Source organism: Typopeltis vanoorti, chromosome 6 (genome assembly GCF_054136105.1).
Source record: "Typopeltis vanoorti isolate ZY-2024b chromosome 6, IOZ_Tvanoo_1.0, whole genome shotgun sequence".
Taxonomy (NCBI): domain Eukaryota; kingdom Metazoa; phylum Arthropoda; class Arachnida; order Uropygi; family Thelyphonidae; genus Typopeltis; species Typopeltis vanoorti.
The window spans coordinates 161,180,030-161,201,929 of NC_143554.1; the positions used below are offsets into that span (position 1 = coordinate 161,180,030).

A 21,900-nucleotide genomic window follows, 5' to 3' on the forward strand; every position below is an offset into this window, starting at 1 on the left:
GAATTGAAGCTGTGATCGATGCTAATGGTGGTTATTTTGAGTAAATCTTGTTGATAGTATTGTAATTAACTCTGCCTGTAATGTTTTTTTGTCAATTCATTAAATTTAATAGATACAAAGAAGATTTTCTTTTTCCTTACGAAACTGTCAAATTTATCCCGAACACCCTGTATATGGAAGAACTGTTCCTTGGAGACTATCACATCCATCTACAACTTAAATCAGGTTGTATTATCTCTTACCTTTTTTTTTTTTTTTTCGATATCCAACTTACCAATGAAACACTAACCTACTGTATCAAGACCACGTGCAGTTTAAGGATTAGTTTATCCAGAAACACTGCTCTAGATATCAAACATTTTATGGAACTTTTTCAAGCTACTTCAGTTTTCCAATAAACAGGTGATCTCTTGTTAGCAATGAAATTTATCTTTCACATAAGACAACACAAATGTTTGTCAACAGTAGAATCTAAATCCAGAGCTTGTTCATTGGAGCACATACATGCTGTCCATCTAAACTGAAATAGCCATGTTATAAGTTTGAAACTTAGATTAATTCATTTGCTAGAAGTGTTGACCAACTGCTTATTCCAGTTTGTGTGGATGTTACCAGTAGAGATGAAGCTTATACCTTTACAGGCCTCACATTTTGTATTTCTTCAAAAGTTATGCAGAATAATTTTTATTTTTTTTCAGAGTTACAAAAGTGGTGGGAAGTGCCAAATATTGCTCAGTTTTGTTCCATTTTTCGAGTAGCATTTAACCTTGTGGAATTTGATATTGAGGTAGTTTTTTTTTTTTTTACTCCTATGCTATTTACTATTTTTTTTTAAATATTTAATTTTGTTTTTTAATATTTTTTAATTTTGTAGTTTTATAAAATTTGCTTTGAAATGCTTCAGTATAATTCTTTCTAGACTGCCTGTGTAATTTTGTGTGTGTATGTGATTTAAAAAAAAAAATGGTTAGTAATCGTAGCATATTTTAATAATGTGGACAGAATACAAGTTAGGTAATCCAACTTCTTTCCCCCCCTCCCATTGTGAGCAAAAAACAGATATTTTTTAAGCTACATTCGACCTACAGTAATCTTATAATATTGGTCTTAAGTAGAGGGGTAGTCTTATACCACAAAAAGAAATTCATATATTATACATGTCAAGGCATGCTGGAATTTGAAACTATAACCTATTGGTTGAAGAGCAGAGAGGTTACCACTCAGCCATTTGGTTGGCTCATTGCCAACTTGCAATGGACATTTTACTGGCACCTTGAATCATATCTCACAAATATTAAGAAAGAAATCCATCGTTTCATAGCAAATGCCTAATAAGGCAAGTTGCCAAAGGATCTAAGAGGTATTGTGGTAGATCAAACTAATTAGAGAATTAGTATTTGAAGAATTCTCATGGTTCATAAATATAATGGAAAAGCTTCATTGTCCTGAACTAAATAGATTAGGATAACATTTAATGAGCCGGTGAAGTTCAATATAGCCTCCTGAGATCAGTTATTAAGCCTGCTTTCTTGTGGTAATGTGGCCAGTTCTTGGGTAATCGTCTTGCAAAAGGCAATAACTGACATTTCCTCTTGACCTTTATTCAGTTCATGATAGGGTGTGACTTTAATCTTCCCTCTTCTATGTGTAATGTGAGTGATACCCTTCAAGGCTATGCCAAATCCTTTGGAGATTTAGAACCATTTTCATTTGAATGAAATGGTCCCATAGGTCGACAGTCAAATAGTATGTGGATCAAATTTCATGTTAATACATAGACTTCCCCAGTTAGTTGTGAATAATCCTCCTGCTAGACTGTTCCTAGAGGAATTCTGAATATGGGGTACTGTTGAGCCTTGATGCCACACTCTTGCTGCATTATGGTAAGGATATCGGATTATCTGTGCGTGTGTATGAGTGATAAGGTGTCTCCTTTTACTGCATATCCAAACATTAATTTCTCCAAGATCATCATAAAAAAAATAATGTCACTATAGTTAAAAACTTAAATTACAGTAAAAAACTCTTTCCAAAAAAAAACAAAAAACTTCCATGCCTTTTTTGCCAATTTCTGAGTTAACTGCAAAATATAAATGTGTATGACCATTTGCAGATATCCAGATTCGATTTTTGTGTAAACTTCAAGTAGCAGATACAACAATTCGTTCTACAACCAATATGCTGGAGGTTTGAATCTTACCATGGGTGTGGATTTTTGCAAAAAAAAATCTTTAGAAGATTCTTGCTCATCAGATGGTCCCCTGATGTTAGGCTACTACCATACTTCTTAGAAGCATGAAGTGGCTTGATAAAGTAGTTTGGTTTCTAGAGAAGAGTTTCCAGGTTATCTAGCTCTTATCTTATCCACAGCACTAATACTGTATCGTGTGTTTGTGCATGAGCAATCTTTTACCTACACAAAAGTAGGTAGAATACACATGAGAATGGTACCTCCTGTCTATACCATACTTGGTTGTTTTGGTTTCTTTCACCACAATGGTGGCAGCTGTGCATTTTTACAGTTAGATATTCCATGCCAGAGAATGCCAAATTTTGATTCCCTAGTTACTCCCCCCCCGCCTTAATGTTTCCTTGCTCTTTTCTGGAACTTTTCATCTGCTGTCTTGCTGCTCCCCAAATCTTTGATGTTTCAAACTTTCTATCCATTTAACTTGATTTCCTGTGGCTACCAATAGAGAAATCATCTTTATTTGGGATGTGTGGTGTAAAGCACTCTCCCCTGCAGTGAGCTCCTGGACCTTTGTAGATATTGCCATAACATCTACAAAGGAGTCCAGACTTCCTTTTTTCAAATTCCATTGACAACGCTGAGTCAATGGAATTTGCTAAAATGCTAATTTTCATCCACCAACTAGAATACCAGAGAACTTTCTATTCACCCAATACTGTAGAATTTTTTTTGGACACTTTTCCTGCCAGGTATACTGTAGAAGTCATGGTATTCCAGACTATAATCTTGTACAAGTTTTCTCTCCTAGAGAATACTCTTTCTTCACAGACAATCACAAACATCCATGCTCATGGCAGGATTCAACTACATGTCCTTTTGTATTACAAAGGAGTCAAGTGGGACGACTTCTAGGACTTTCCACTTTAAAATGATCAAACTGCCATTTCCAATCTATTGATCTGCAAATGTTAAATTTATTTAATAGGTAAGTGGCAGTTGTTTCTTGATTCCTTGAAAAGTTTAATAAGCAATAACTTATAATCATGCTTTTCCTCTCATTCAGATGGCACCTCTGTAAATAGCTAAAGACAAAGCTAAACATGTATGTGACCAATGCAAATCACCTCAAACCATACCTGAAATTATGCCTTCTGTGGATTTATCAGGAAGATTTAAGAATCTTGAATAACCTAGATATGAAGTCCTAATAAGTTAAGGTTACTGTGACTTGAAGTTTCCATGCTTTTGTGTCTGAATATGATGTTCAACCTTTTTAAGAAATTATTTAATTACTGGTTTCTCACACACCATTTTCTTGTACGTCCTCGGATAAAAACCAAATAGAAAAAAGTTATGTTGGCTGAGTGGTCAGCGTATCTGCTCTCCAGCCAAAAGGCTGCAGGTTCTAATCCTACCATGAGCATGGATGTTTGTGATTGTCTGTGAAAATACTAGTGGTGATGATGAGCGGTAGATGGCGTTGTGTAAATAATGATTGTAGTTGGTGAATTTGAGTGATGGACACAGAGTTGTAGAGTAGGTGCCCTCCCTCGATGAGTCTTTGGATTCCCTGGAGGTGTTATGTAATAATAATATACACAGAGACATTTGTGAATTAACAATGCTTATTGTTGAGTTAAACTGATATTCGAGAGATACCAAAGGGAAACCTGGAAGACTAGGTGGGGAGACCCAATGATTAAGAAAGTCAGAAGAAAATGGAGAAGATAAGCCCAAGACAGGAATAGCTGGACCCTTTACGACCTGCAGTCATGGAGAAATCCTGACTAAAATCACAGGTCCATCAAGGTTGGGTTAATTCAAAAATCTGTGTATACCATTTTGGTTCTTATTTAAGCAAAAATCAAATGGTGCATGAAACTAGTAATTAATTTCTTTAAAAAGTTGCACATGATATTTGTCAGAATATCATGTGCGACATGAAGTATTCTAGTTCTGATGATCCTCCCCTGTTCAAAAAAAAAAAGTTATTGACTTCACCTCACCATATATATGTGTGTGTATATGACTCGGTTAACATATATATTTTTATGAAGAATTAAATGACTAGAACCGAGATTTAAGTAAAAAGGTTTTAATATAAACACACTACTAGTTTCGGCCTGTAACAGCCTTCTTCAGGTGACATTATAAAAGAAAAAACACTAAACATTGAGGGTTAAAAGACTATGACCAACACAGACAGTCTTTATACATAATTAGCATTAAAACGTTGTAGTTGTATTTGAAGCTGTTCTTTCGTTTGTTGCATTGTTGGGAGAGTGCATGTTTGCTGCATCACGTGAACGCCAGTACATTATTACAGCTGAATGACTATCTGGGAGGTTGTAGCTTAAGTTGTTATTTAGATGAACAGGATTGAAGATGATTTCTCTAGATTCCACAATTTTTCTCTCTATTTCGTCACTGCAACGGAAGATGTTAGTAGATTTTTCCCAGCAGACTTTGTGACTTTGGTTATCATCATTAGGATTAGCCGAGAAAAGGATATGACTTGATAATGCACTCGCTCGCTGTCTCTTGTAAGTAATGTCTCTCATGTGTTCTTCCATATGCATTTCGACAGATTTGTCTGTCTGCCCGAAATATTATGCGACTGCGATATTCCTTATTTCGGGCAGACAGACAAATCTGTCGAAATGCGTATGGAAGAACACATGAGAGACATTACTTACAAGAGACAGCGAGCGAGTGCATTATCAAGTCATATCCTTTTCTCGGCTAATCCTAATGATGATAACCAAAGTCATAAAGTCTGCTGGTAAAAATCTACTAACATCTTCTGTTTGCAGTGACGAAATAGAGAGAAAAATTGTGGAATCTAGAGAAATCATCTTCAATCCTGTTCATCTAAATAACAACTTAAGCTACAACCTCCCAGATAGTCATTCAGCTGTAATAATGTACTGGCGTTCACGTGATGCAGCAAACACACACTCTCCCAACAATGCAACAAATGAAAGAACAGCTTCAAACACAACTACAACGTTTTCATGCTAATTATGTATAAAGACTGTCTGTGTTGTTCATAGTCTTTTAACCCTCAATGTTTAGTGTTTTTTCTTTTATGTCACCTGAAGAAGGCTGTTACAGGCCGAAACTAGTAGTGTGTTTATATTAAAATCTTTTTACTTAAATCTCGGTTCTAGTCATTTAATTCTTCATAAATATATATATATATATATATATATATTTTTTTTTTAAGAATTGAATGACATAAACCAAGAATAAAGGAAAAAGGTTTAATGGTATCACACGACTAGTTTGCTTTTTACAGCCTCCTTCAGGTGTTTTCATGAAAGAAAAGAAAAAACATTGAAGATAAAAAAAACTGTGAACAGCACAGGAAAGTTACTATACATATTTAACGTGAAAACGTTGTAGTTAACGTATTCAAAGTTGTTCCATTGTTGGGTGAGTGCGTGTGTATAGCATCTTGTGAGCGCCAGTATGTGATTACAGCAAAATGACAGTCTGGGAGATTGTAGTGTAAATTATTATTTAAATGTACAGGATTGAGGATGATTTCTCTAGATTGTACAATTTTTCTCTCCATTTCGTCATGGAAAAGGAAAATGTTGTTAGATCTATCCCAAAGGATTGTATGACTGTGGTTTTGATCATCAGAATCATCAGAAAAAAAGGAAATGGCTGGATAAAGCACTGGCACGTGTTCTCTTGTAAGTGATATCCCTCCTGTGCTCCTCCATATGCAATTCAATAGACTTATCTGTCTGGCCAAAGTAAGGAATGTCGCAGTCACACCATATCTTGTATACACTGGGATGTTTTAGGTTGTGATGGCTAGGCTTTGGACGGCTGACTAGAGAGTGGATCTTAGGAAGCGGAGTGAATAAAGTTCTATATTTTTATATTTTATTTTCTATCAAAAATTAGCCAAAAATTATCAGTCTCTCAAAAATTAGCCAAGGTTCTCAAAAAATATAACATATTTTTTGAGAACCTTGGCTAATTTTTGAGAGACTGAGCTTATGTATGGTATAGATATATTGCCTTTAACATTATTCATTTCTTCAGTATGGCGACTAGGAGAATTAAAAGGGTATTTCTTAGTAAAATTTTGAGAATAACCATTCAGTCTGAAAGTAGATCTAAGAAAATTGATTTCTTTATGAAGTTAATCTGGGTCATCAAGAAGGGAGCAAGCTCTATGTCCCAAAGTAGAAATAATTCCAAGTTTCTGAGGAGGGAAATGATGGGACTGACTATGGAGATATCTATTGGTGTGTGTAGGTTTTCTGTACATTGAAATTTTAAGTTTTTCAGAAGAACGGGTCAGTTTCACATACAGGAAAGGCAGGGAACCATTAGTTTCAAGCTCGGCCGTGAATTGGATATTCGGGTGTTGACTATTGAGATATTCAAGGAAATCCAGGAGAGGATTATGTTCATGGCTCCCAATGAGGAAAGTGTCATCCACATATCGTTTCCAAATTCTAGATGCTAAGGAATAGGAAGAGATAGCTTTTAACTTCAAAATCCTCCAGATAAATGTTGGCAAGTACAGGAGATAAAGGATTACCCATTGCTAGACCACAATTTTGCTTATAGATGGTGTCCTGAAATCTAAAGTATCCAGACTTGATGCAATGAGTAAGTAATGCTAACATTCTTTTTGATAACTTATCTTTGAGTAGTGTCAGGACTTCGTCTATAGGAACATTTATAAACAAGGATACTATGTCAAAGCTAGCCATGATGTCATTTTCTTGAACAGTAATATCTTTAATGTATGATACAAAAATCCGCAGAGTTTTTAATAAAAGATGAAGACTTGCCAGAAAAACATTTAAGGTATTTTGCGAGATATTTTGAAAGGTTGTATGTTGGTGAATCGATGCCCTCAACAATGGGACGAAGTGGGGTATTTTCCTTGCGGAGTTTGGGAACTACATATATGCGTGGCATGAGCAGCGAAGAGAAAGGTGAATGTTTCTAGACAGTTCAGAAGTTGTTTTTAATAAATTGTTGATACGAAATGTTTAATGTTTTTCTTTTCTTTTATGAAAACACCTGAAGAAGGCTGTAAAAGCAGAAACTAGTCGTGTGTGATACCATTAAACATTTTTCCTTTGCTCTTGGTTTATGCCATTCAATTCTTTTAAAAAATATGTTTAACAACTGAGTAAATCAACCTCAGTACATCTATAGCCTTCATGATGAGGCTCTCTTAATAATAATAAAAGAAACTTCAACAAAACACTGAAGAAGATTAGGACTGAACATCAACAGGTTAGTCTTTCTGAAAGGCTGTAAATTTCATGCAGTCTTTCCTAAGTTTATATCTTTTAAAGAGAATATTACTTCGGAACGTGCCAAAAGAATCTATCACAAAGCAAATCTAAACCTTCTTGCTGAAAGAATATTCGACACAAAATGTACTCTCGCTTTTTTGTTTACCAAAAAAAGTACATTATGTCAAATACTTGAAGAATCTCTAGACAATGAAAGTTGGCATCTCTTTAGTATGCATAGTCTCAAGCAGTCCAAATCCAAAATAACAAATTAAAACTTATTAGGAAATTTGAAGCACTAAAAAGATTACAAAATAACCTGAACTTCTCGAAACCCCTCATCAACCCTGATAAAGTTGTAATTAATAAATCATCTCACATCCTTTCCGATGCAGAAAAAAGTATCCTCAGCAAGGGTTTAAATTTTATTCTTTTTCCAAAATCTATCCCAAGAGAATCACTCCTCACCAAGATAGAAAAGGCTGCTTCCTTCCTCCCTTCACAAGATGCAAAACTTCTTCATAATGAATCGATCTTTATCATTAACAATGCTAAACCAGCCACAGATAACATCTCTTCATCAGAACGACAGGCTCTTAAGAGTTTAAAAAATAACAGAAATATACTGATCCTTCCCACAGATAAAAGCAATGTCACAGTTGTGCATAACTTTGAAAATTATAAAAATAAGATGCTTGAATTACCACAGTGACACTTACTCAATTCTTGAGAGAGATCCCACTCGTGAACTTCAAAATCGTACCAACAATTTATTAAAAACAACTTCTGAACTGCCTAGAAACATTCGCCTTTCTCTTCGCTCTCTCCATCCGCTCATGCCACGTATATATGGAGTTCCCAAGATCCACAAGGAAAATACCCCACTTGGTCCCATTGTTGAGGGCATTGATTCACCAACATACAACCTTTCAAAATATCTTGCAAAATACCTTAAATGTTTTTCTGGCAAGTCTTCATCTTTTATTAACCACTCTGCAGATTTTTGTATCATACATTAAAAATATTACTGTTCAAGAAAATGACATTATGGCTAGCTTTGACATAGTATCCTTGTTTATAAATGTTCCTACAGACAAAGTCCTGACACTACTCAAAGATAAGTTATCAAAAAAAATGTTAGCATTACTTACTCATTGCATCAAATCTGGATACTTTAGATTTCAGGACACCATCTATAAGCAAAATCATGGTCTAGCAATGGGTAATCCTTTATCTCCTGTACTTGCCAACATTTATATGGAGGATTTTGAAGTTAAAGATATCTCTTCCTATTCCTTAGCATCTAGAATTTGGAAACGATATGTGGATGACACTTTCCTCATTGGGAGCCATGAACATAATTCTCTCCTGGATTTCCTTGAACATCTCAATAGTCAACACCCGAATATCCAATTCATGGCTGAGTTTGAAACTAATGGTTCCCTGCCTTTCCTGTACGTGAAACTGATCCATTCTTCTGAAAAACTTAAAATTTCAATGTACAGAAAACCCACACACCAATAGATATCTCCATAGTCAGTCCCATCATTTCCCTCCTCAGAAACTTGGAATTATTTCTACTTTGGGACATAGAGCTTGCTCCCTTCTTGATGACCCAGATTAACTTCATAAAGAAATCAATTTTCTTAGATCTACTTTCAGACTGAATGCTTATTCTCAAAACATTACTAAAAATACCTTTTTTAATCCTCCTAGTTGCCATACTGAAGAAATGAATAATGTTAAAGGCAATATATCTATACCATACATAAGCTCAGTCTCAAAAATTAGCCAAGGTTCTCAAAAAATATAACATTAGAACTTTATTCACTCCGCTTCCTAAGATCTGCTCTCTAGTGAGCCGTCCAAAGCCTAGTCACCACGACCTAAACTATCCCGGTGTGACTGCGACATTCCTTACTTTGGCCAGACGGATAAGTCTATTGAATTGCATATGGAGGAGCACAGGAGGAACATCACTTACAGGAGAATACGTGCCAGTGCTTTATCCAGTCATACAATCCTTTGGGATAGATCTAACAACATTTTCCATTGCCATGACGAATTGGAGAGAAAAATTGTACAATCTAGAGAAATCGTCCTCAATCCTGTACATTTAAATAATAATTTACGCTACAATCTCCCAGACTGTCATTCTGCTGTGATCACATACTGGCGCTCACGAGATGCTATACACACACACACACTCGCCCAACAATGGAACTGCTTTGAATGCGTTAACTACAACGTTTTCATGTTAAATATGTATAGTTACTTTCCTGTGCTGTTCAATGTTTTTTTTTTTTTTCTTTTATGAAAACACCTGAAGATGGCTGTAAAATTCCCAAACTAGTCGTGTGATACCATTAAACCTTTTTCCTTTACTCTCGGTTTATGTCATTCAATTCTTTTAAAAAATATGTTTAACAACTGAGTAAATCAACCTCAGCACGTGTGTGTGTGTGTGTGTGTGTGTGTGTGTATATATATATATATATATATGTGTATATATATATATATATATATATATATATATATATATACATACACAGGGTGTTCGGGATAAATTTGACAGTTTCGTAAGGAAAAAGAAAATCTTCTTTGTATCTATTAAATTTAATGAATTGACAAAAAAACATTACAGGCAGAGTTAATTACAATACTATCAACGACAATCAACTACCACTTAGTGACTTATATCGACATCTTTGCCAAGGTAGGATTCCACCTCATATCCTGTAGGTCAGCAGATACATTGTCCATTTGGTTCATCTAGGCTCACCAATTTGGCTTTACGTTTTCTTATTCACTCCATGTCATGTTATCCAGCTTTCTCTCTTCAGATTTATCTACCAATACAGGATTGCCCCAGGGTTCTGTTCTAATACTTTCCTTTCTCCTGTATGTAAATGATCTCTCATTAATTTCAAGCTGGATCTATAGTTTTGCTGATAAGTCACTCTATTCTTCTTGTTCATTTAACATGCCTTGCAGTGCTCAAATATGTCAAGCTTTAAATTAATGTTGTCAAGAAATTTTTTTCTTTAATCCTTTATTCAAGTGTAAGCAACATTTTGCATGAGAAATACCTTCATAAATATCTTCATGACTAGGTTACTTGTATATAGAGGCTAATGACTTCACATCAATTGCCTTGATATCCCATAATGGAAAGTACACATTTGAAGGATGTGTATAATGCATTATGAAATGGTCACCACTCCTCATGTGAGACAACATTTAAGACACTGATTATAGAAGATGTTAAAGCTCTCCTGTCTTTATGTATACCAAATGTTGAAAATATTGTCCAATGTATAAGTAACAATTATGACTTGATTCCTTGCTAATACCAGACAAAACCAAATGTCATTCTTGGTGTGATGTTTACCTCTGGCCTTTGCAGCTTCTTGAGCCTCAAAAGCTTTCATGATCTCTGCCTTATGCATAGTACTAATATACCATGCATTCTGAAATTTCTCATATGTTTGATTGGGACAGAGGATGGATAATGCTAAGAGTTATTACATTATAGCCCTTCCCATAATACTATGCATTATATGGAAAGGGCCACTACCCATCAATCCTTAAGATCTTCCATAATCATTGTCTTAAACACTGATTACCATTTACAATATTTAAATTGGATAAGGACAACATTGTCAACTTCAATGCCACAAAAAACACAAGCCTGTCTCTTTTTTCACAAGAAAGACTACACTTCACTTCCTCTCACCATTTCTAACACTGTATAAATACCTGTTCTCCCTACTCTGGAATATTGTTCTTGCATATGGGGGGGTGGTGTACCTAAGAACCTCTCTAAAATACATTTTTTTTTATCCAGTTAGTGATTTCACTATTTTCACAGGTTCACTCCAGCCACTTTATCACAGATGTCTTATATCTGCCTTATCCCTCTCTTATAGGTTTTTCTTGGGTGCTAGGCTATTGAACTGGCTACTGCTATTTTTCCACTTTCCCTTAAACCTGTAAAGACATGAGCACCTGCTGTTCAACATCTATTTACAGTTTGGTTCCAAACATACTGAACCAATTTCTTTTCCATCTTTTCTTTCTATTTACCTTCTTTGATAGAGTCTGAACACAGTTATCATTTAGGAATATAACCTCCAGCTGTTCAAAAACACATCAGTAGCTTCCTTATTGACCACCTGCCCACCCACAACACTGGTGTAATATAGGTTTTGCAATGTGTGGGGCTGATAGTAAAAATACAGCACCACAGATTTTTTTAAAATTCTTTTTCCAAGCATTTCATCCCCCCTTTTTTTTTTTTTTTTTTTAACCTCTTCTTGCCTTGTCTCCACTCTTCAGAACTGAAGTGATTTTTTGTTTTTTCTTAGCAAACCAAAGCCTTTGGCTCTTTATTTTACTAAATATTTTCCAAATACTATTTTTGTCCACTTACACATATTTGTAGAATGTGGGTTTCATCTGCACCATCTAGTGTTTAATTTTTGTTAATAAAAAAAAAAAGGCTTAGCCGTGGCAAAGAATTAAGATAGTTTCTAAAAATTTATCTTAATAGAAAAATTCTTAACATTTTTAAAGCCCACTATTTCATAATAGACAATTTTTAGAACTATTGTGTTACCTAATTCTCAATATATCATGGAACTTTATAATTGCTCTGCAAGCATAGTACATCTCCATCAGGAGGAGTGTGTGTTTCAAATACTGAGTACTCTGGATGTCAGTAAAGCTATGGGACTGGATGGTATTTCACCACAAGTTTTGAGAGAATGTGCTAGGGAACTCACAGTGCCTTTGACCTGGCTTTTCAGTGAGTCTGGCTGCGAGAAAGTTGCCCATGGTATGGAAGGAAGGTAAGATAGTGCCATTGCATATGGGTGGTAGCAGACTGGAAGTGTCTAATTATAGGCCAGTTTGTGTGTCATCAGTAGTTAGTAAAATCTTGGAGAAAGTAGTGAGGGACCGTATACAGTATTGGGCAGATGAGGGTAATATTATCTGTGAGAGTCAACATGGATTTGTGAAGAGATGCTCTTGTTTTAGCAATATGCTAGCCTTTTATAATAAAGTTACAAAAGCATTAGATGAGGGAAAGGCATATACTGCCATTTTTCTAGACTTAGCAAAGGCATTTGACAGGGTGCCACATGATAAGCTGCTATTCAAGTTGCAGCACATGGGTCTGGATGTGAGATTGGTCAACTAGATTCGGGATTTGCTGTCCGATACGTATCGGAGAGTTGTGTATGGTGGAGCAATAGCAAAGAGGCAGAAGGTTACAAGTGGGGTTCCACAGGGCTCAGTACAGTACTGGGACTTATGTTGTTTAACCTTTATATCAATGACATTGTCTGTGGATTGCAAGGGGATATTCAGTTGTTTGCGGATGATGCGAAGCTGGGAAGGGTTATTAGTAATAGTGCAGATGTGGTAGCCCTGCAATAGGATTTGAATAAGCTAGACAGATGGGCAAATGAATGGGGGGTAGGTTTAATGCAGCAAAATGTAAGTTCTTGAGGTTTGGGATACATCAATGGGATGCTGCATATGCTATGGGAGAAGCTATACTGGAGAAAGTAGGGGAGACAAAAGATCTGGGGTTGATGAGTGATAGAAACCTGAAATTTAGGGGACATATTATAAAGGTAGTGAAGGTAACGGAGAGAATTGCTGCAATAATGAGAAGGACACTGACCTACAGAGATAAAAGGGTTATCATTCTATTGTATAAGGCTCTGATCAAATCACACTTAGACTATTGTTCTCAGATCTGGTCCCCAGGATTTGAAGGGGATAAATTAACTGTGGAAAGGGTACAGAGGCGGATAACAAAGGGTACAAAGGCGGATAACATTTCAGGACTGTACAATGTTAGTTATGAGGATTGGCTGAAGGAGTGTGGACTACAGAGTTTGGTGGATAGAAGGAGAGGTGATATGATTGAGACTTTCACACTGTTGAGAGGTGGTTACAGGGTTAACACTGGGGAGTTCTTTCGCTTGGTTGAACAGCAGAAAGGAGTCATGACAAGAGGCCATCCCTGGAAGTTGTGAAAAGAAACTGTGAGAAAGAGGGTGAGGAGTGGTTTCTTTTGCATGGAGGGTGGTTGAACCATGGAATGCATTGCCTAATTGGAGTGGTGGGAGCGAGAACGGTCAATGCTTTTAAGGAGTGGTATGATAGGCTTTGTGTTTCCTAGGAGGGACCTCTCTCGATGAGTCTTGATAGACTTGTGTTTCTTAGAAAGGACCTCTCACGATGAGTCTTTTGACTCCATGGAGGCCTGAATAATAATAATAATAATTCTATATGCTCCTTAGGAAACAAAAGCTGTAACCAATGTTTTATTGAAAATGGTGGTTTTAATTTTTAAAAATTAAATCGTGTTGGTAGTACTGGTTTCACCTATGAAATGATTTTCTTTTAGGAACTAGAAGAAGCCCTGATTATAGATGGATCACCAGAAGGAAGTGATCTGCTCAGAGAGCTGATGATACGTATTCTTCAAGGATGTTACCAAACTAAAGATGTCACGTAAGTTTGATAATTGTACAAATATTTTTAATTTCATTTTGATTCTACTTTATTTAAAAAAAAAAAAAAAAAATTATAAATAAATTGGCATAATATATAGCCTTGTATTTAGAAATAAAAATTATATGAACTCCATTTGTATTGCTGGTACGACACATTTTTCTAGTAAAATGCTTCCACCTTGCATTGAAGCCTGAAGTGGTTGTTGACTTGTTTTGTTCAGTTTGTTTTCCTTTTTTCTTATGTACAGTGCAGATGTCTTTCATGGACATTCATAATACAATAATTAACTGGAAGTTTATGCCTCTTCCATTTGTGTGAGATACAGCAGCACAGTACTTAAGGCCAGCCATTAGGTGGTACTATGGAACCAAACCTAACAGTAACACAAATGACCTCATCTAAATAATCCTGCTACCAGTTATGCTACTTGATTATTCTCAGTGAGATCAGAGCATAGCGATATGCAGAAAATACTATTGAGACCATACATACCCAGGAGACTGGGTACTTCCTTGGCTGTGTCCATGAGTATTCACCTCAACATTGTATGAGCCTCTCTTCTGTAATGAAAGAACTTTGCAAATCAAAAAATCTTATTGCTCTTGGTCAAAATTTCATTGTCAAACTTTGCTGTATTCATTTGCAGTCTTTATTGTTCTCCATATAATGCTAATATCCTGACTTCTTTCTCTGTCATTTCCTTGGTCATTTTCCACGAGAACTTCAGTATTCACAAATGACTCTTTTTCTAACATCATTTCATTTAAGCTTGAAGAGATGCTGAAGTATTTGCTCTGAGTAATAAACTAACACAAATTGCATCTTTTACTCTCCTGAGGGCCAGTTAATTCCTGTAGGTAGTCAGAGATGTGAGAGGAAGTGCATTTAAGATAATCTAGGTAGGGTGAAATAGTCATCAAGACAGTATACAGTCATTTGCTGCTGAAAATGTTGATAATGTATATATCAACATTTTCAAATATTGACTGTACACATCAACAAATTAACACAGTGTTAATTTGTTGATGTGTAGATTAATATTGTGATGGAGGTGGTAACAGAGGAGGTGAGAGAAGATGCACCTTGGACAATGTTGTATGCAGATGACATCTTGCTGTGTGTAGATACAAGAGAAGAAGCGGAAACTAAACTGGAAAGATGGAGAAAAGTACTGGAAGAGAGAGGTATGAGACTGAGCAGAAGTAAGACAGAGTATATGTGTTGCGCAGTGGGCGGTGGCCAGGAGACAGACCTGGAGCTGGAAGGAAATGTCATCAGGAAGGTGAGAGACTTTAGATACTTAGGTTCGACAGTGGAAGAAGATGGAGGAGGTGAGAAGGAAGTGGGATGCAGGATACAAGCAGGTTGGAGGAACTGGAGGGAGATGGCTGGAGTGTTATGTGATAAGAGGGTGCCGATCAATCTGAAAGGCAAAATTTATAGGACAGTAGTGAGGCCAGCTATGACATATGCTATAGAAACTGTGGCCCTGGGGAAAAATAACATCAGCAGGATGGAAGTAGCAGAGATGAGAATGCTTAGGTGGATGTGCGGTGTGACCAGAAAGGATCATCTGAGAAATGACTATGTCAGGGGAACAGTGAAAGTTACGAACTTAGGAGCGAAAATACAGGAGGCAAGGTTGAGATGGTTTGGTCATGTGATGAGGAGGGAGGACGAATACGTGGGAAGAAGGGTCATGCAGATGGATGTGCAAGGAAGGCGGAAGCGTGGGCGGCCAAAGAAGAGATGGAGGGAGCTGGTAGAAGAGGACTTGAAGATGAAGAACTTGGATGTGGTGACAGCCCAAGACAGGAAGGTGTGGAGGAGACTCATAACAAACAGTGACCCCACTTAAGTGGGAGAAGCTGCAGAAGAAGAAGAAGAAGATTACAGTGTGAGTAATGATTATTAAGGAAGATTTTGACTATATAGGAATAAACTGGAAAGAGGTAATCATTACTTGAAACAGCATGTGATGAAGGATTGTGGTTTTGAAGCACTGGATCTGGTGATTGTATCAGATGATTTGTGTTTAACCATGTTAGCCATATTGCCTCCATTTGGGGAGAGTGATCATGCACTCGTGATCTGGGTATTCACTAAGTGGGAAATTTTCATTTAAGGAGTATACCTAGAACTACAGAGCAGGTTATTATTATAACAAGCTTAGGAGTTAACTTGAAGCAATTCCATGTCATAAAAAAAGTAACAGAAATGGCCGCTTAACATTTTCCATGTTAGTGGGAAATGGAAAAGAGTGTTACAAGGAAGAAATCAGTCAGTATACTCATGGTGAGAAGGATAACTCAGATGAGAATTATTTTTATTGCATATGTACCTCTATGGAGTCCAGAGATTCATTGACCAAGCCCAACTGTCCACACTATATCTATTATACCTTTCCTTAAACTCATTGACAAGTACTGACAGCTGACTCTTGCAACACATTTTACTTATTCAGCAGTTTTCAAGCAAAAAATCTAGTCATCCTCACACTCTTATTACCTAACTAAATTCTGCTTGAAATGTGTTGCAAGTGTCAGCCATGCAGAAAGGGATCAAAATGAAAGTTATTTTTTCTGTATTTGAAGATGTAAAGATACCATAACTGTTAGACTTTTTTGATGAAAGAATGTTTTTCAGATGAAGTTTCACAGAAAGAATATTAATTCCACCTTTTTATCTAAAGTTTTAAGGATTCCATTTAATAAAATATTACAATAAAACAGTAACCATTCTATATGTTAAAGGATTATCAGAAAAACAGAATACTACACAAATGCAACATTAATGCTTCCTTTAAACTTTCTGCAGAGTTTAAAGAACGTACTGAACTCTAAGTATTCCTCACCTTCCTTGTCCCACCCTAGAGTGTATCATATTCAGTAAACCTGTTAACTTTCTTCATATAAGTGAAATTGGATGCATGATTCCTCCCTCGAAAAATATCACATCTCATCTTCTTTATACCCTCTTTTATCTTGTGGTGTCGAGGGTTTATTAATCATTGGACCTCAAACCGTTCACAGGATAAGATGGTCAGTCTTATGCTCTGGTGTATCCTATGTCCTGTAGTAATGAGTTCTCAAGGCCGGTTTGCCTGCTGGAAAAATATCACAAATGACATTAAATTTAATTACTATGGTAAATCTGGTCTTTCTGATAATGCCTGGGATGCTCTATTTAGAATTGACTGGAAAGGAACCTGTTGCTTATATCATGCCAAAACCTTGAGTGCAAATTTAGAGAAGCCTCTGAAATACTATTGACCACTGTAATCTAACAGTAATTGCCTAAAAATTTCAACAATATGGATGCCACACATTGGACCTACATAATTTTTTTTTCTAGTAGGTCTTTCTAATTAGTACTGTATTACTTCAAACTTATTTTTAAATACTGATTAAGCTACCATAAAGGTTAATGTGAATTTGATATCTGTCTGCATAAAACAGGGATGTTGCTTTTTTTTGTTTTTTTCAGAGGCCAGGCCAGTAGAGTAATATTTGACCAAATGAGTGATACTTTGGCATACTGTTTGAATAACAATGTAACTTGTTTCTCTGTTTGTGTGTACACCTCACCTTATTACATTTGACATGGTAGTAGTCTCCATAATCTCACAAAGAGTTACGACTGCAATGGAGGTCCAGAATAATAATGGTAGCATTAATAATAATAACAATTGAAGTTTCTAAGAAAAATTGAAAATAAATGTAAGAACAACTTGAATTGATCTAATAGGTGTTGTTAGGACCATATTTTTATCTCAAGAAATATGGTCAAGCAATCTTGGAGTATAATTAGAATCTGTATTCAAGTTTATTAAACCTGGAAAAGGCAAAGATGCACAATAAAAGCTATTCAAAATGCTGGTTGTATGGTAAATTAGGTGCCTCCATAATGCCATTGAAAGAACAGCGGAACATTGTAACCTTAGATTGGATCTGGATTTGATTCTTGTTGTGATAAGGGGGAATCCTTATATGGGCTTTTTCAATTGAAGATGAGATAGCCCATCTCATACAGAGGTAGCAGGGTTTTTTCTCCCAGAAACTCAGATTTTTTTATTCCACATAAAATTGACCTCCAGAACACGCACACACAATTTACAGACATAAAGAAAAATACTGTTGATAGTGATGAGTGGTAGATGGTTGTTAGTAGCAGTGAAGAGGGTGAGATGTATTTAGTGAGGCAGAGTAGAGTGCTCTCCCTAGAGGTCACCTTATAATAATAAAAAATTGGAGAAATTATACAGAACTATTGTATAGGCAATCTATTTATGTAGCTTATACATGTTAAATAAGTTTTGAATTGGCATTTAGAATTGCAACAGGAAGATCTAGAATTATATTACTCAAGGCATACTTTTTCCTCAAGGTACGAAATGAAGACAATTAAAGTCAGAGCTTATTTAAGTTAAATTTAAATTAATTTAAATTTAATTGAGGGGGTGAGGGGGTGCTTAAGGGTCAAAGCTGTATAACTGAGAGGAGACCTCCACATAGCCTTTAAAGGAATGCGGAGAACCGACCAGGGCTTCTGACCTAATGTCCAATCCTCACCTTCTCGTGGTGCACCCTGTTGGGTATCTACTTTGATACTGAATGAACGAGGATGGGCTGGCAATTTGGGATTTAGCCGACCAAATTGTATTCTTATTGGTTAAACCAAAATAAAAAATGATGGTACAACATGACAAAATTTCATGCCGGCTGGGGCGTTGCCCGGTTAAACAAGACCCCCGTTGTTTTTGCCAGGGAACCAGGGTGAACAGTGAAAAGTCAGCTACTGGAACAAATCTGAAAACAAACCCCAACTCAACATCGCCAGAGTTAAAGATCGGTACTATCAACGTAAGAAGCCTGAATGGCAAAGAAATGGAGCTAGCTGAGGAATTAGATAAGTACCAGATCGACATAATAGGGGTGACTGAAACAAAAAAGACCAAAACTGGTGAGATCTTTCTGAGCAATAAATACAAAATGTTATATTCAGGGATTACAATCAAGGAAAAGAAGGAGTAGCCATAGTATTCAACACAAAATACGAGGCTAATCTTCTTGAATGGCAGTCAGTCTCAAGTAGAGTAATGTGGGCAAATATGAGAATGGGGAACTGGACAATGAGACTTTTTTGTGCCTATGGTCCCACAGAAGGTTCTACTAAGGTAGAAGTGGAGGAATTTTTTGAGGCTTTAGAAAAAGCAACTGACACAATGAAAAAGGAAAAGTTGGTCCTTGTTGGGGATCTAAATAGTAGAGTAGGAAATGATTGTGAGACATACAAAAATATTTTGGGAAAATTTGGAGAAAAGAGCAAAGCTGCTAATAATGGCAAATATCTGTTGGATTTCTGCTCAGGACATGGACTGGTTATTACTAACACCATGTTCCAACATAAAAATGTGCACAAATTTACATGGAGAGAAGAGGCTAGGAATAAGAAAAGTCTCATTGACTATGTTATTGTTGATAGTGATGTTTTCTCCCTGGTGCAGGACACCAGAGTGTACAGAGGATTTGAAATTGGAAGTGATCACTATTTAGTCTTGAGCAGGATAAAACTGAATTTCATATTGAAAAGAATAACATGTAAGAAAGTTTTAAAGCGAATAAAAGTTGAGCAGCTCTCAGATGTGCACTGTAGACTAAAATACAGAAATATTATTGAAAAGAAAATGAAAGAGTTTGAGAACAGGAATCAAACCTTGGAGATTCAGTGGCAAACTCTGAAGAAAACATTGATTGATTCTGCCAGAGAGGCATGTGGTGAGGTTGTGTGCAAGGATAAAAAAATAAGAACTCCCTGGTGGACACAGGAAGTTAAAGAGGCAGTGCAGGAAAAGAAGAAAGCATATCAAAAGTTCCTGGCAAATAAGTCAGCTTTTACTCTTACAGAATACAGAGACAAATGTAAGAAAGCTAAACAGTGTGTAAAACTAGCTAAACAAAAGTCATGGGAGGACTTTGGCAAGAATATAGAAAATAAATATCAAGAAGGTGGCAAAATATTCTGGAGGTTGTTGAAGAAGCTTAGGAATGGAGGAAAAAGTGCTGTAAAAGGAATTAGAGATGATAAAGGTGAAATGAAAACAGGAGAAAAAGATATCCTTGAAGTATGGAGTAATTACTTTGAAAAACTGCTAAATGAAACAAGCAGTGATGACAGCACAGTGATAAAAAACACTGACCAGGCATGCAGTCAGGAATACATATCCATACTTGAAGTAGAAAAAGCCATCAAAGGCTTGAAATGTGGAAAGGCAGCAGGAGTAGATGATATTCGACCAGAAATGCTGAAGTATGGTGGTATAAGAGTCTTACAGTGGCTGCACTGCATAGTTCAGAAAGCCTGGACAGAGGGACGAATTCCCGATGATTGGAGTAGAGTTCTCATAGTACCCATATATAAAAAGGGAAATAAAACTGAATGTGAGAATTACAGAGGTATTTCCCTACTGAGTGTTCCTGGCAAGATCTATGCAAGTATACTTGAGAAACGGTTGAGAAGAATTGTGGAAGAAAAGCTTGGTGAAGAACAAGCTGGATTCAGGCCAAATAGAGGCTGTCAGGATCACATCTTCACTTTACGACAAATAGTCGAGAAAGCATGGGAATATAACAAAGATCTGTATTTAAGTTTTGTCGATTTGGAAAAGGCATATGACAAGGTGCCAAGAGAGAAGCTATTCAATACGCTGCAGTTATATGGTGTCAATGGGGCATTATATCAAGCAATACTTAGTCTTTATTTGAGTTGTGAGTTAGCAGTTAGAATTGAAGGAAGTACAGGAAGATGGTTTAATGTTAAATCTGGTGTGAGACAAGGATGTACATTATCCCCTCTGTTATTCATTATCTATATGGATCACATTATGAAGGAATGTGGTATTAAACCTGATATCAAAATTGGAGATGTTAATGTCAGCTCTTTGCTTTATGCGGATGATGTTATACTTCTAAATAAATCCGCTACAAGTCTGCAAGATTCTCTGACTAAATTGAATAGCTGTTGTAATAGATATGGTATGAAGGTCAGCAATAAAAAGACAAAGACAATGAAAATAGGCAGAATCATTGAAAATGTCAACTGTGTTGTGAATGGAGAACCTGTGGAACAAGTAAAACATTTCAGCTACTTAGGCATAATTTTTACTGAAGATGGTAAACTAAATATAGAAATAGACAACAGAATCAGCAAAGCTGGTATCGTGGGAAGTCAATTGAATAAATTCATATGGAATAAGAAAGAAATTAGTCGGAACACTAAATTAGCTGTATACAAGACTGTGTTCAAACCAATTTTAACTTATGGATATGAGAGCTGGGTCAGAAGTAAAACACTTGACCAAAGACTAGAGACCGCAGATATGAGAGTCCTGAGAAAGATTAGAGGCGTGAACAGATGGCATCAATGGCAATATCATATTAAAAATGAGGATATTAGGAAAGAACTTGACGTTGTCAGCATTCAGGAATGCGTTAGCAGAGCTAATCTCAGATGGTATGGTCACTTAAATAGAATGGGAGAGGAAAGATTAGCAAAACAAGTGTTCTCTGCCAGGTTGGCAGCAAAACGACCCAGAGGAAGACCAAGATATAGATGGATTGATACGGTACAAAGTGCCTTAGACGATAGAAATATAAGATCTGATAATGTTGGAGTCTTGACAAGTAACAGACTGATTTGGAGGAAAATTGTAGATAGGAAGTTAGTAATGATGTAATTTTTTCATGTAGTACTGTCATATCCTGTACACCCCTTGAGGGTACATGGCAGGAATTTGATGATGATGATGATAAGATGCATACACAAAATGTATGTTAAGTGATGCAGTATCTACATATAAACAAAATTACTGTAAAGGTTTCAGCAGTACATAAATAAACT

General features: G+C 36.2%; 1 protein-coding gene across 4 annotated transcripts in view; it reads left to right on the top strand.

Moving 5' to 3' along the window:
• Nucleotides 1-21,900, top strand: part of LOC150106171 (uncharacterized) — a 338,533-nt gene that overhangs the window by 121,661 nt on the left and 194,972 nt on the right. For 3 of the 4 annotated variants that reach the window (XM_090393901.1, XM_090393900.1, XM_090393903.1), the window contains exons 2-3: nt 699-787; nt 13,892-13,998. In XM_090393901.1, the coding sequence (XP_090250027.1) occupies nt 13,955-13,998 (44 nt within the window). In that variant the 5' untranslated portion in view covers nt 699-787; nt 13,892-13,954. The remainder of the gene's footprint in view (nt 1-698; nt 788-13,891; nt 13,999-21,900) is intronic. The other variant, XM_090393902.1, reaches the window with a different exon arrangement.